At 42.0% G+C, this 16335-nt stretch overlaps 1 protein-coding gene across 1 annotated transcript in view; it reads left to right on the forward strand.

Moving 5' to 3' along the window:
- Nucleotides 1–16335, forward strand: part of KCNU1 (potassium calcium-activated channel subfamily U member 1) — an 80386-nt gene that overhangs the window by 52746 nt on the left and 11305 nt on the right. Inside the window, exons 18-20 of the mRNA XM_074981909.1 lie at nucleotides 3588–3812; nucleotides 4374–4551; nucleotides 13201–13278. Coding sequence (XP_074838010.1) covers nucleotides 3588–3812; nucleotides 4374–4551; nucleotides 13201–13278 — 481 coding nt within the window. The remainder of the gene's footprint in view (nucleotides 1–3587; nucleotides 3813–4373; nucleotides 4552–13200; nucleotides 13279–16335) is intronic.

The following is a 16335-nucleotide window of genomic DNA, read 5'->3' on the forward strand; positions in this document are numbered from 1 at the left end:
AGCAGGAATTTAAAGACCCCCAGGGCAGGAGATTCTATCAACTCCTTAGGTAACCCATTCCAGTGCTTCGCCACTCTCCAAGTGAAATAGTTTTTCCTAAGATCCAACCTAGACCTCCTCCAATCTAAAATGCATTGCTCTTTGTTCAGTCCTCTGTCACCACTGAGAACAACCTGGCTCCATTCTCTTTGGACCCCCCCTTCATATAGTTCAAGGTGGCTAAGAAATCCCCCCTCACTCTTCTCTTCCAGTCTCATCTGGAGGCTCCAACCAAGCCAAGGACCCCATCATGGGTATGCACTGTATACAGTAGGGAGACCCTCCCTCTTCAAAAGAGTCAATACTGTAAATTGAGAATACAGACATAGGAGAATTATCCCCATTTTACAGATGGGTATCTGGGGCTAAAAAAGGCTACATAATTTGCCCAAGGTCAAATGGAGTGTCTGTGGCTCAGCTTGGAATCGAAACCCCAAGCTTTCTAAGGCTATGGGGTGCACATGGGGGGATCTCTTTAATTAATCTCCAATATAGTACTTAATAGATTCCCAGCAAGGCCTTTCCTGTGCAGCAGGTATGGGGGCAGGGAGCACCTGACTCACTAGTGGGTGCTGGCAGGTAGGCAAAGGAGAAACTGTTTTTCAAACATTTTGTTTCTAAAACAGCTTTATTGCAAATCTCAAAACTTTCCGTGTTCTGATTTTTAGCAGTCTGGGAATTTTTAAACTCTTTTTAGTTCACTTACTTACTAGAAAAGTTAGTCTTTTAAAAGAACAATACCATTCCATTTAGCAATGGCAGGCAGTGCTCTGAGCTGCCTGGACTCTGTACGGAGGAGGTAACCAAAATCTCACAGCAAGGTGATCAAAGATTTCATCAGCAATACAGAATGTTCAAGCTGTTCCGCCAGCTGGGAGGTTTGCAGCAGGTTGGAATTTATGCTGTGTGAAATGCAGCATCTTCTTTCTGAGCATGTAAAGGCATCCGAAAACCCATCAACCTCTGTAACAGAAAGCGGTAAAGGCCCAGAAGGCCTAGAGGCTCAGGACAGCTAACCCAATCATAACATTTTCAAAAACACCTAAGTCACATTTGCAAAGCTGGAGTGGATATTTACACTTGGGGCTGGGGATACCCAGCTCCAGAAATCATATCACTGCTCGGGCTGATGAAGCTACTCAAAAATAGAGCTTAGCCACAGTGCAAATGGCCTGAAGTGCTGGCCAAGTCCAGAACATATCTAGCATCTCAGATGGATATGTATGGGGTGAGGGTGCATGACAAGCCCATCCCATGACTAATACTGTACTCTTTTGAATGCACTAGAGCACTATCAGAGCTAGCATGGGAATGATTTTTCAAGATGGGAATTATACCTCAAGCTTGTAGATTTAAGTTTCTCCAAAATGACATGGCATTTCCCATTGTTCATTTATTATACGGCTAGTTGATCTAGCAACTGTATATTTCCTTCAGCAGATGCCAGAAGTAATAGGATTTTTTTTCCAATTGTTCCTATAAAATATGTTTTATAATAGGTTGTGTTTTTAATTGCTTAGCTCTGTTCAACAAACTAATCATTGGACTTAAAGGCATGTCACATTACATACATCCGAAGTCTTCATTATTCAAAATAAACTACTCCAATCCATTAGAGACGATCATTTAACTTAGTTATATGTGTAGTCTTTCATCAGGAAAGTTCTTCTGCCATAATGCTTTTGTTTCTCTGGAAAAAAAAGCAGTTGGAGCAAGAGCATTATGAGGACTTGCTAATTTGACACCTCATTAGCTGAAGTGGCCACGCACCACAGATGCATACGTTAGGGTTACCGTATTTGAACTTTCAAAAAAGAGGACACCTCTGAGAGGGAGTGTATCTGTATCGGTAGCTGCCAACTCATATTGTATCAATGTGTTATATATGCTAATATATATTGCATATTATATATATACTAGTATATATAACATATTAAAACAATGTGAATTGACAGCTACTGATACAGATACACTCCCTCTTAGGGATGTCCTCTTTTTTGAAAGTTCGAATATGGTAACCCTGACACACATTGGCATCTTTCAACTGGTTAATTTGGACACACACCAGGTACCAACTGCGTAAATGTTCCTCAGTCACATCTCATTACGTGACACTTCAGCATGCAGGGAGGATAATACGAACAATGGCCTATTGTGTCACAAGGAAACATGACATCACATGACCAGAAATGCAAAACCAGAATATGTATCTGGTCAAAAATAGAGACACAAATTCCTTAATGTTTGCTGTGCCTCTCCTCTGATTTCTGTGATTTAAATGGGATGGCATGCTCCTGGGGACAATGACTAGCTATTTCTTCCTGTACTTTGCCTTGGGCAATTGGGCCCCAACCCTGAAATTAACAATAAATACATAACAAAATAAATATGCAAATAACAAATTGACCAAATAAGTTGTTATTAATTATTTTACTGCAGTAATGTCTAAGGACCAAGCAGGAATGGGGGTCGTGCTTGGTGGTTCACAAACCCAAGGCAACAGATCTAGGGTGGAGACTATGGGCTAAAACACAAGCAGAGAGAACAATGTGATGGCAACAGGTCTCATGTTAGTGCTACACTTTATGTGAGTTTTTTGGGACCAGGTTTGGTTCTGAGGAGATCAGATAAATAGATAGCAAAGAAGGGAGCAGGGACCCCAAAGGGAAGGAGTACAAGAGGGACACAGATGAGAGGAGCAGAGATAGTGTAAAGCTGAGGAGACTGTGTAGGATGGGAGTGAAGAGGGATTAAAACTGTGCTTAACTTTGCTCTCTATGGGTGAGGCTAAGAACCGTTGCAGTGTGTTGCAGACTCTGTATTGCTAACAGGTTGCTCTGAGCGATACAGCTCTGTGCTTCTGGAGCACTATGACTGGCATTCTAATCCCACCATGGCTGCTCATCTATGATATGGAACAAACAGGAGCAACCAGCCCAGAAAGGGTGAGCAATGTCCCTTTAACATCCAGAACTCAGCAGAGGAATAGGCTCTTCTCTGATGTTCAGGTAAAATTCCACTGTTTGCAGCAATCAGCTGGTGTTGTCTGAAGGGAAGTTGCAAGTTTCATAGTATTTTCCTCATATTTTCTGTTCATATGTACTGAGAAGTGAACACTGCACAACATGTGCATGTGTGTGGATGGGGTGTGGAGACTTTGTCCACAACTCCAAGGTGAACTTCCAATCCTTAAATCTGTAATGTCTGTGGACAGCTAATAGGACCACTAAAGGCTTGGTTAAAAGGCTCCTAACCACAATGATGTCTGATATTTGTTTTACTGTCTTATGAGGCTGTAGGGTTCAGGAGATCTTGTTGGGATGTGAACATGTGGCTCTCCTCACCTTTGTAAGCTATTTTTGTGACACACAGTATTCCTGCTACTGGGTGAGTGAGTTTGAACCCAAGGGGTGCGAGACAAATTGTTTCCTTTTATACCAAAGTCTGATTCTATTTCAGGGGTATTATCCAGCACGAAAGTAATACATTTGCCTAACAGTGAAGAAAAATGTAAAAAACTACCAGTTTGGGGTCTGTTCTACTTTCAGAAGAACCAGGAGCAAACTACTTCAGCTCTGCATGATCATATTGTGGTCTGTGTCTTTGGAGATGCTAACTCAATACTAATTGGACTCCGGAATTTTGTGATGCCTTTACGAGCCAGTAATTTCACTTATCAAGAGCTGAAAGACATTGTCTTTGTCGGGTCTCTGGAATACATGAAAAGAGAGTGGAAATTTATCCAGAATTTCCCAAAGCTGCTATTGTTCCCGGTAAGAATTTCTCTGTTCTGTCTCTCACTTTCTCTCTCTCTCTCATATACACACATCCCCATCATGTTAAGACAGTTGTAAAGTTCAATATATTTTTAGTAACCATGCAGAACACTCCAAATTTGATTATTTTCCATTATGTTGGGAATTTGCATCTTTTGTCTTCTGCTATATTTTCATTAGGCAATTCTGCATTCTCATCAGGCAATGGAAAAATCTGTTCAGATCCGGCAGCTGAGCCTCTGCCCCAAACTTGAACCAAAACCCAAAACTTTCTTGACAAATGTTCACTCTTTGTTTGTTTTCTTTCATGGATGCACTCTCTCACTTCCTGCAGAAGCACTGGGAGCCTGTTCCCCACAAGAAGTAGTAAAGTATCCAAAATTTCAAAAGGGAGTCTCCAAGCTGTTGCATTTTCTATTCAGTTTTGGAACTTCTCTGGTCAGAGGAATGTTGGGGTAGTTTCTGAAATTTATTTACTTATGGGAACTAAACCTACAACCCTTTAATGTTCACCCTTCTCTGGTTCTCATACTGCAACTAGCTGTCCTTTTTCACCAGGGCAGTGCCCTCTCCACTGGAGACCTGAGGGCAGTGAACATAAGATATTGCACCATGTGCACCATCCTGTCCTCAAACCTGAGGGCTTCCACCAATCCAACTCTGGTGGACGCTGAAAGCATTTTAGCCACTCTTAACATCCTGTCCATGCAGCTGAAGGGAAGCTCAACTTCTGGAGGTAAGAATTTCTCATTTACATCAAGTATCAGAGAGGTAGCTGTGTTTGTCTGTATCTTGAAAAACAACAAGAAATCCTGTGGCACCTTGTAGACTAACAGATATTTTGGAGTATAATGAGTCATGCATCTGATGAAGTGTGTCTTTGCCCACGAAAGCTTATGCTCCAAAATATTTGTCAGTTATGTCAAAGAGCATCTTGAAGTAATGAAGTAAGGGAAACAAAAATACTGTTTTCTCTCTCAAGTAGCAGCATTAGAAGAGGAATACTTGAGCTTAGTTCTGAACAATCCTTGGCAGAGGACAAATTGGAACATATCTTTCATGCAGAGTGGTCAGGACCAGCATTTCTTCTAATTTTTTTTCATCCATGAGCAGAATAAATTCTGTTAAGTGCATGAAGGCATGTGTGGCTGCCTGGCGTAGGTGGCTGTGGGTGCTTTGCTAATCAGCTGGGTGGCCACCCAAATGCTCAGTTTACAGGGGACACTGGCAAGACTTTGTGCTAACACCATCAGTGATGCAACACACATGCACTTTGGTCGGAAATTTTTGAGGTTTCTCTAGGTCCCGCTAGCAGGCCAGCCAACAAGTATGGCCAAAAGGGGCAGTTGACCCAGGGCCCAGTGATTCAAAAGAGCCTGGGTCTCTCGATCTCTGCCACCACTCCTGCAGCAGTGGCAGTGGCCAGAGTCCTGCACAGTATCCTCTGAGAAGCTCGGAGGGTAAAGGTGGGGGGTCGCAGTGCAGTGTTCTCCAGGCAGCACTGAGGGCTGGGTGGTGATGTGGCACAGCACAGCATACTCTGGGCAGCACTGACAATAGGCTTGCATGTCAACACCATGTGAGACAGACAAGGAGGGTCCTCACCAATGTTCCCTGTAAGATCTGCACTTGTTTGACCATTCAAGAGAAATTCCAATGCCAGCCAGCTGATTACCAGAAGGCTCACAACTAGGTTTTGTTTCTATGGGTGGTGCACATTCACATGTGGCTTGGCACACATAAAATGTATTCCACACCTGGATGGAACAATTTGGCACATGGATGCAAAACATTAGAGACAATATTGTGCATAGGTGTTCCATAGTCCAGCCCTCAGTTTCTAGGAGGCCCCAGCATAAAATAACTGAAAAAAAAATAAAAACAGAGAAAGCTTAAGTAATGAGGTGAGTCAGGGAGTGTGGAGGGAAGCTTTTCAGCTTGACAAGCAGGTGTTTAATGGGAAGGAAAATTAGTGGGTCTCTGGGACCTATTCTCCCAAGTGCCTAGAGAGCCACCCACAGTGCTATAGCACAGTATGACCAAGTCAAACTGAAAAAATGTTATGAGGAATCATCTGTGTCCTGTCCCTCTCTCTCTGCCACCCCTTTAGACCTCTGGACATTGCCCCCTCATTTAACACTGCTCTGATCATTGGCCTATCCCTCCCAAAGGTAAATACGTCATTGACTCTTGCAAACTGAGAGCAATACTTTAGGTTATCACCTTCTATGGACAAGGAATGTGGGGTATATCCATGCTTTATTCTGAAGCTTAAGTTGCTCCAGTTTTCACTGGAGCTAATGGGCAGTGCTAGATGCCCACTCCCTAACCTTCAACGCAGGTAAGAACTTTGTATCTTCCCCATGGAGGCAGGAGGGTGAATGCTGCTGTTTTCAGCTAAATAGTGATCATAGCCTAGAAGTGCCATGGAAGCAAAATGACTCCAGTCCAACAGAATATTTATTGCATCTCTCTTCCTCCCTTCATTTGGCAAAGCAGCCAAGATTTGTCCTCCCCCTGGGAAAGGAGAAGTATTAATTAAGTGAAAACAGGCTGAGAAATATATGGTTCTCCTAAGTGTTTCTCCATACCTTATTATTCATACCAAGGCTTTTAAAACAATAGCTGCGCCAAAGAGAAGATTAGAGTAAGTCAGAGACACTTTTTTTAAATAATAAATTGAAAAAAAACAATATGAATATATGATTAGAAAAGAAGAAAAGATGACAGATAAGGGATGTTTGAATAAGAGGTACATGTAGCTGAAATAGATCAATAGCTTAAGAATTGATCTGTACAGCTGTATAGTTATAGATTTATATATTGATCACATAGATATAGATATTGTGAGTGTGTATACACATATATTTATCTTCTTCACGGTTGTTCATTATGAGCTGGAAATTGGCTTTTCCAAACATGAATACATTGATAATTAACCTATAGTCAATATTCCGAATATTTGCAGAAATCATGCAAACATACTAATAGAATATGCACACTCAGTGAATTACAAGGTTTTCAAGGATATGCTACATGCATAAAGCATATCCAGATGATGCCATACTCACAAACATATTTCCATAAAGAATATGGGGGCAACCTCACAGGTACTGTACTTATGTAAGGCCTAGGTTGTCAGAGGGAGGAACTGAACCTGCAGCCAGAGAGGTTGAAGCCCTGTGCATAAGCTACATGAGCTAAGGTTGTAGAGCAGAGACTTTAATCTCCTTTGTCAGTGCCTTGAGGTTACACATACATTGTTATACATATGTATTGTGATAGACAGCTAGATAGTTGAATCTAGAGGAATAATAAGACATTCTTTCTATCAGTCACTGGATCTCTTCTCTTCAACATTTTTTCCTTTGTCACCAAAACTTGTGATAAGCAGAATCCAAAAGCTTTTCCTGCAATAAATATAATAGTAAAAAGTAGAAAAACAGCCCTTTGTTTCCCATCTTGGCAGTTTCCTCAAGTTCATTTTTATCCACTTATCTTGGAAATATTTCTAGAGCTTTGTCTGTCAGAAAGTTTCAGAATTACAAACTTTAATTAACCCCAGTAAGTTCCCAGGCCTGTGGTGTGATCGCTGTATAGTTAGGCAAGTTGGCCAGGTTCTCATGGGTAAGCAGGCATTGTGACCTAAATACCTTTGTGGACCTGGACTTATGCCTGTGGTCACACATCATGAAAAGAACAAGGTAGGACTAGCTCTCAGCTGCAGGGCCAACAGCCACCCCAGGCCTTGGAAGCTAGTAGGGGTGGTGGGACCTAGAGCAGAAGGGGTGGGGCCTGGGGCTGTCAGCCCTTATCACCTCTCTGACTGTGATACTGGGCTCCTCCCACTCCCTCAGATCTGTATGAAGAAGCGCTGCCTCAGAATTTCAAAGGGGCCCTGAGCTCCAGCCGCCACCGCTGCTACATCAGCTGTGCGAGCCTGACCTCTGGCCTCCTTTGAAACACGAGCCCCAGGGTAATTGCCCTCTTTAACTCCTCCTGTTGGATGGCCTGGGTCTCAGACCCTCTGTAAAGGCTTTAAAGACGAGATCATCCTTCCTCAAACCCTTTAGCCATCCAGCAATTCTGTTGGGAGATGGACAGATATCAAGAGGATTTTTTTCATGGAAGCAGAGCATGTGGAATAAGATGCCTCTGATTTCCTCACTCCTTAAAATGACCAAAAGGGATGGGGAAAGAAATTTACATCACAGCTAGTGGAAAAATTCAGTTAATGCTCAACCCCAAAGTAGGAGACGCAGGACACTGACATGAGTATATGTAATCAGATTGTCTGGAGAAGGAGAAAGACTATTAGCACATCAGAGAACCAGGAGTCCTATGTTCTGTTTCGGGGACGGAGTCTAGTGCACTGGTTAGAGATGGTTAAAAATCAAAGCTCCTGGCTTCTCTTTCTGACTCATAGACAGATGCAGTCTAGTGAACAGAGCAAGGAATTGTGAGCCAGGGCTTCTGGATTCAGAAAAGAGGGGTGTCTGGTGCTTAGAATAAGAATCCTGGCATCAGGTCTATTCTTATCCCTACCACTGACTTGCTCTGTTTCCTTAAGCCACTTTTTAGTCATTCTGCAGCCCCATTTTACACCTGTATACTAACAGTAATAGGATTATTGTGAAACCAAAATAAAGTTTGTGATATACTTTGAGATCCTTGGCCAAGAGGCAATGTGGAAATGCAAATTATTCTTGTTTTTATTACTCACTACTGTGCTGGAGTTATTTCTAAAAGAATTACATGAATGAAAGAGATTCTGTCACCAGTGAAAGCTTTAACATCTTCTGACAAAAGACAGAATTCCCCAATACAATCCCTTTCTTACCATTCTAGGTTTGTCTCTCAGGTATTTATAAGGTGCCTCTCTCCTAACTCACTTTTTAGTGACTTCTGGATCCCTACAGTGACTACAATCCCAGTTTAATAAATCCTGATCTACTCCATTAAAGCCATTTCTCAGATTTACACTGTCTTCTGGGGAAAGAAAAGTACTATTCACTTAAAGGACATTATCATCAATAAATAAAGATGCATTTACAAAATAAGGGTAAGACACTAGCATTTCCTTTTCCCTGAGCCAGCCACTAAATCTGTTTAGTGATTCACCTTCTGAGTACAAATTAGCTCTTTCCTCTTTCTAGGTTCATTAGATTAGTTGTTAAAATAGCCAGCCTAGTTTCTTCTTTGCTGCAGTAATTATTTATAACTATAGGCCCAGATCCTGCAACTTTGGGTGCAAATGTAGGGGAGTACCTGCTGAAACAACAAAAGATTGAGGCCATATTTTACAATCCTCTATAGCTTTTCACATGAAGATCTCAGAATCATTCTACAGACACTCAGCCTCTGGAGAGAAGTAAATTATTTTATACCCTTTTTGCAAATAGATAAGTTGAGTCACAGAAAGCTTGTATGCTTAGCCAGAAGATTATGAACTACTATGAGGAGAGATTGGAATAGAATCCAGGTGTATCTCTTCCTGCTCCTATAATGACTAGATTAACTTTTACATCTTACTTATTTTGTAGTTGTTCATTTCTGCAAACCAAAAGAGTGGTCAGTAACAGTGCCAGTGGTTAAAGGGAGGAAACACAGCGAAAAGTTGTCATGTAGTAGGAAATCTATGTGCCTAACCTGGCTTTATGGATCACAGTGTTGTTCCTGTGATTTTTCCAGGTATTTACAAGTCAGCTGCTATGATGCTCAGCTTCATGCTTCCTACCCTAGGGAGCTAACCTGCTCAGCCAATTTTGAAATTCCTATTAGGTGTCTATTTGCATACTGAGATACCTAAATACCTTTGAAAATCTGGCCCCAAAGCCTGATCACAATTGAGCTTTCCTTTCTCCAGCAACATTTTTCCAGAAGGACCACTCTGTGTGGTGCTGCAGGGGTTAAAAATCTCTTGCAATAAAATTTGAGCAGGTAGCCCTGCTCCTGAGATTAGCTCAGGTGGCACTAATTGAGGGGAATACCTCCAGATGTAACAGCTAAGTAGAGCTAGTAATTAAGGAGCCTGCTGAGGTCAGCTGATGATCCTACTATAAATAAGGAAGGGAGGGTTTCTGCTTTCTTTGTCTGTTTTGGGAGGGGAGGTCTGAGCTGAGTTTGTTTATTTTTTAGCATTAAGACAAGTAAAGAATCAGAAGCAAAAGAGGTGAGAGCTCACAGAGACAGAGAATGATTTAACTGCCCAGCTCAGCTGGTGTGAGGCTGGCAAACACCATTTATATAGATGCTGTACCTCAAAAGGTCCCTGAAGATGCAAACATTCTCATGTTCTTAGGAATAAAAATGTAAACAGACTTTGTTGGGACCACTTTTGTTCTGAGAATTAAGTAGACACTTGGCCTAGATTAGGGAAATTTGCATCAGGGCATGGACAACAGTGCTACAAATCTGTAATGCAGCCCCCACTTTCTTTTTTTCTTTTATGAGGCTTTGGAGAAAAGAGTATTTATAGTCATCCATTTGCTTAGTCAGCAATTTTAATGTGTGGAGTTGGGAGCTGCACAGGGTACAGAATAGACCTATAGTTATATTTTGGAATTTTAAGGTGGAAAGAATAAGGCAGTTATATTCCCAAGAGAAGCACATTTGGGCTTTTGGTGTTGTAACTCACCACAGTGCCTCTCTGGGGATGAATTGCAAAAGCTCCATTTCACTACCAGTGCAGCACATCTACACTTGGGGCTTATGCTGGTATGACTTTAAAGTTGCAAGATGAAAACCTCACAGTGTAGACAGAGCCAAACTGTTCACAGAATTGGGATCAGGGAGGAGACCCAGCAGAAAATTAATAGGGAACCAAAACTGAAGCTAGTACAGGAGAACCAATAAAAAAGTGTGGGATTGCAGCACATCCCTTTTTGGGGGGATGTGGGTCCAGAGAACCAATGAGTGAGCAAGACCTGTCCCTGGTATCCTCTAGGTTGATCTTGGGGACTAAACAGAAAAGCATTGGCTGACAATAACTATTGGTCTGGGAAATAGGAGGGAGTATAGCTTATGAAGATCTTTAACAAAAGCAGCAGAGCTAGCAAATACAGAAGGGACAGATTTAAAATGCCTACTTGTGTACATTATGAAACAGCTGACCTGGTTTTTAAAAAAGACCTTTGAAAGCTGGGCTTTTCTGTGCAATTTTTATCAGTTGTGGGTGGAGCATTCAATTACCTAGCTTAAAATCAAGTCACCTTCCTGACCCTGATTGTCCACCATCCTGAACTTTGCAGCTACAAATAAAATCAAATTATTTCACCTTCCCAACCTTGCCAAAGTGTGTCCTGATTTGGTACAGAAGTCCTAGGTTCCCTGAGAAGTTAAGTGAACACTGCAGCAATATGATTTGAGTCTGTAGATTGTAACTAAGCTTGACTCAGTTGTGTTTCTTGGGATTTTTGGATTTCATCATACACATTTCATAGAGCTACATCCAAGCCCATTACATCTCTCCCACACCTGTTCTAATGGGCATACAACTGGAAAGAGTGAACCAGACCCCCATGGATGTAAATAGTGTTTACACACAGAAGAATGACCAAATGGGGTCAGCTTAAACGCCAAAGACTTCTACTCTTTCCCATGGAAAATTTTAGCTTTTCCAGTAATGCTGTAATTATCACTCTGTCATGTCACAAAGAGAACAGGTTGGCAAACCTAGGTAGTGAACTAAATAATCTGTGGAATAATCTAAATATATAACAGTAATTAAGTCTGACAACTTAATATGCTATTGAAATTCAAATGTACGATAGTAATCTGCAATTAAGTCATCTTTTGTAATAGCACCCTGCCAGTTTGTAAGATTTCAGGTACAGTGCTGTGTACTGGTTGGTAGCAAAAATATTGACATAAGGAAAATGTATCCAGGCAATGATCTGACATACATTCAAATCAGCTGCTACAGTAAATGGAAAGGTGGAATAAAGGAAATAATTTATTTTCAGGCATTTAGCTGATGTCACCAGCAGATGTTCAGAAATGCCAGAGCATGCCCAGGAGGTGCTGCCTGTGCAGCATTGAGTGCTTCTGTGCCCCACATTTCAAATGTTTTTTGGCAGTTCTGTCACCTGAATTTGGGAATTGTCATAATAGATTAGACCAGTGGCCCATCTAGCATCATATCTGTGTCTAGTCTGAGAGACAGTTCAATGCATTTTACTTCCAGACCCAGGTAATACTTCTCTTATCCCAGTTTTTCAGGATCTGTAAGAGAGACATGTCTAATATACTGTCTCTGATTGAGACAGGAACCTGCTTTTCATCAGAGTCCTTAGTATAGGTGGGATTCTGCCTTCTTTACTTTGAACAATGCCTTACTCAATGAGTTGTCCAATAGTCAGCCACATACTCAGGTTATATCTATACCATGTGGAAGATAAGATCGACCCAGTGAGGGTCAATATTCTGGGGTTTGATTTTGTGCGCTTGGTTGAGATGTGCAAAGTCAAACTACCTAGGGTCGGCAGTCAACTCAGTATCACAATGAGTAAGGGAGGTTGATAAGAGAGTTTGTCGCATTGACCTCCCTCTGTGAGTACAGCCAGATAAGTTAACTGCAGATAAGTTGATTTTAGCTACGCAATTGCCATAGGTAGAATTGTATATTTACAAACAACTTACATGCCTAGTTTAGCCCTGGCCTCAGGTATTACAGTGAAGGGCACTAATATGAGCACTTAAATGTTGATTGAGAGCACATAAGTAAGGGAGGCAATGGGATGGGAAAAGCAGCCAGTCTACACAATATCTGAAAACTGTCTTTAATTAAATAAAATGGGCCTGATTTTCCGCTCACTTCCACTGGTGTAAGTCAGAATTAACTCCTCCAAGGCTCCCAGGTAGTGTAAAGTCAGAGGAGAATAAGGACCAGTCGTTTCCAGGAGGGCTTACCAGGTCTCTCTCAAACTACTGACTAGTCCTTGAGTTCCAAAACACAGGCCTTTTTGCCTTCTCCTTCACTTTTGCAGCACATGTCCTATCCATTTATTTACAGCTTCCTTCAAGGAAAAAAACCCTTGGAGTGCAAATTGGCTTGCTAGGGTCTTTGTGGCTAACAACACAATTACCAATCCCATTGCTCCACAGAGGGTAATTATATTTTAGTTATGATGTCAATAAGCAGCTCCCCAGAGAGCTTTTTTTTTTTTTAATCCTTTGAAACTCTGAATGAACAAAGTGTGCCACAGAAAAGCTAACGGAGGCAAGAAACTTTCTATTTATAGGAAATGCTTTGGGATTTTCACATGAAAATGACATTTCTTTTAGGCTCAGGTATGTGCCTTTTTGCACATCAGTCTCTGAACCGTTGTCTTCCTGCCTTTACCTCCCTCTTCTTTCTCCATGTTGTTGTTGACAGTTTCTGCAGAGGCAGTTGGCAGAGTGAGAACACCGGAGAATAAGCCAGAGCCAAGTTATAAAAGGATCCCCATCACCACGGAGCTGAGTAAGTTATTCTTTGGGAACAAATTTTAGATGTGATATGCATATTGCATTATTTATTTACCCCAGGCCCTCTTTAAAATTCACAGGCAGAAAACTACAAGCATGGCATGTCCAAGTAGCATTAAAAGGGTTGACTTAAAAGTTAATAAGGTGTCTTTGAAGAAGCTGAGGGGCATAGGGAGGAACCTATAACAGAATGTTGCAACTGACCTGGACCTCAGAAAATATGCATTCAGCTCCTGGTTCTGCCCTCTGGGACCCGGGCATGTTGCTTAATTTCTCTCTGCCTCAGTTCCCCATCTGTAAAATCAGAGCTAGTAACATTTCCCTCTTTCAAGTTATTTTACTGCATTGTCACCTACAGTCATAATGCCTGATCACATGCTATGCTAATGTGATGAGCACTGTCTTGTGTCAACACTGTAAAAGGAACTAAACACCCATGTCCCTAGAGACTAGAAGTCCAGCCACACCTCTCTGCTGTCACACCAGGCCTCAGCCCCCTGTCCAAAAAGACAATGCCTGAAGCAAACAAAATGCAGCCTAAGTGCCACCTGCCTCAGAGGGGTTTGCTGTGAAGATCCTTTAGAATGACTGTGAGGAATTCAGCCACTCCTGTGCCGAGAACTGTATTAGTCTGGAGGCAGCTTGAGGGCCCAGCATATTTTACTATCAGGCCCAGGGAATGCTTCTGTCCTTCACATCCCATATTGTTCAGCCACTCTGGATTTCATTCATAACGGAGACCACCTACTATACTTTTTCATGCTCCTCTTAGCTGTCTCATCATCCTCCATGGTGATGACATACTAAATCTATTAATTAGAAACGTGCAGTTATCGACTTATTACTAGTAACATAATAGGCAGTGTGACACCAGAGTGGTATGGCTGGATTGTTAGTCTCTGGGGACATGGGTGTTTAGTTCCTTTTACAGTGCTGACACAAGACAGTGCTCATTATATTAGCTTAGCGTGTGGTCGGGCATTATGACTGGATCCTAGCTCCCTCAGCCACTGTTTCATTTGGCATGCTGCTTCAGAGTGACATTGGAACTGAACAACTCAGTGTTAGATCTGTCAGTTCCAGTTCCATTCATAACTGAACCAGAACCAATGACCTCTTTTCCTTCTTGTCCATCTGCAGTGATCCCTCAAGGTCATCACAGCACAGCTTATGGTGACGCTTTAAAAGCTGGATCCCCTGAGGAAGTGGTAGGAATAGCTGGGATGGTTTGACTAGGAGGTTTGTTTCTTTGTTTGTTATAAGGTTATTTACTGATTGATTTTCCTATTTGCATGACACTCTTTGCTTTCCAATTCCAGCTGGAGCAGGAAGTAAAAGTACTGAAATGCATTGTGGTGGTTGGCGGTGTAGCTTGTCACCTGCCCATCATTACATTTGGAGTAACAATTATTCACAGAATCACAGCACTGGAAGACACCTCAGGAGGTCAGGAAGCCCAGTCCCCTGCCCTCACAGCAGGAACAAGCACCGTTTAGAATATCCCTGACAGACGTTTGTCTAACCTGCTCTTAAATATCTCCATGATGAAGATTCTATAACCTCTCTGGGCAACTTATTCCAACGCTTAACTACCCTGACAGTTAGGAAGTTTTTCCTAATGTCTAACCTAAACCTCCCGTGCAGCAATTTAAGCCTAGTGCTGCTTATCCTATCCTCAGAGGCTAAAGAGAATAATTTTTCTCCCTCCTCTTTGTAACAACCTTTCAGGTACTTGCAAATGGTTATCATGTCCTCTCTTAGTCTTCTCTCTTCTAAACTAAACAAACACAGTTCCTTCAATCTTCTTTCATAGGTCATATTCAAAACTTTAATCATGTTTCTTGCTCTTCTCTGGATTTTCTCCAATTTGTCCACATCTTTCCTGAAATGTGGGACCCAGAACTGGAAACGCTACTCCAGTTGAGGCCTAATCAGTGCAGGGTAGAGCTGAAGAATAACTTCTCGTTTCATCCTTAGAACACTCCTGTTAGTACAGCCCTAGGTTTTCAAAAAAGAGGATACCCCTAAGAGGGAATGTATCTGTATCCGTATCTACCAACTCACATTGTATTAATATACTAGATGTACTGTGAGTAGGGCAACCATATCTCAAATACAGGACAGGAAGATATGGTGGGTGGGAAGAGTGGCTCCTCCTGGCTGCACCAAGCCCTGGGGAGCCGGTGCTTCCGGCCCAGAGTCCCGGGAGAGCAGCAGCCCATGGTCTGTCCTGGCCCAGAGCCCCAGGAGATTGGCGGCCATGGGCACTCCTGGCACAGAGCCCCAGGAAAGTGGCAGCCGCGAGCGCTCCTGCCCTCAGCCCCAGCTCCCAAGGGCCTAAATATAGGACAATTCATCCCTTTGAAAATGTAAGTTGGGACACATCTTTGGCATCACAAAAATGGGACTACCCCACCAAATATGGTACAGTTAGTTACCCTATCTATGAGACATTAAGACAATATGAGTTGTTAGATACTGATAAAGATACAGATACACTCCCTATTGGAGGTGTCCTCTCTTTTTTTTTATATGGTAAACCTATACAATACATCTCAAATGATGTTTGCTTATTTTGCAACAGTGTCACATTGTTGACTTGTATTTAGCTTGGGGTCCATGATGACTCCTAGATCCCTTTCTTCATTATTCCTTCATAGACAGTCTTTTCCCATTTTGTATGTGTGAAACTCATTGCTCCTTCCTAAGTGGAATACTTTGCATTTGTCCTTATTGAATTTCATTCTGTTTACCTCAGACCATTTCTCCAGTTGGCCAGATCATTTTGATTTATTATCCTATCTTTCAAGGTACTTGCAACTCCTTCCAGCTTGGTATTATCTGCACGTTTTATTGTACTTGCAGAGCTATTATCTAATCACTAGTGAAAATGTCGAACAAATCCAAACCCAGAACTGAACCCTTCAGAACCCCGTTCATTATGCCCTTCTAGCATGATGGTGAAACATTGATAACCACTCCCTGGGAATGGTTATCTAACCTATTTTGCATCTACCTGAGAGTATCTCATCTAGGTTCTTTCCCTCATTTG

Source organism: Carettochelys insculpta, chromosome 31, assembly GCF_033958435.1.
Source record: "Carettochelys insculpta isolate YL-2023 chromosome 31, ASM3395843v1, whole genome shotgun sequence".
Lineage (NCBI taxonomy): Eukaryota > Metazoa > Chordata > Testudines > Carettochelyidae > Carettochelys > Carettochelys insculpta.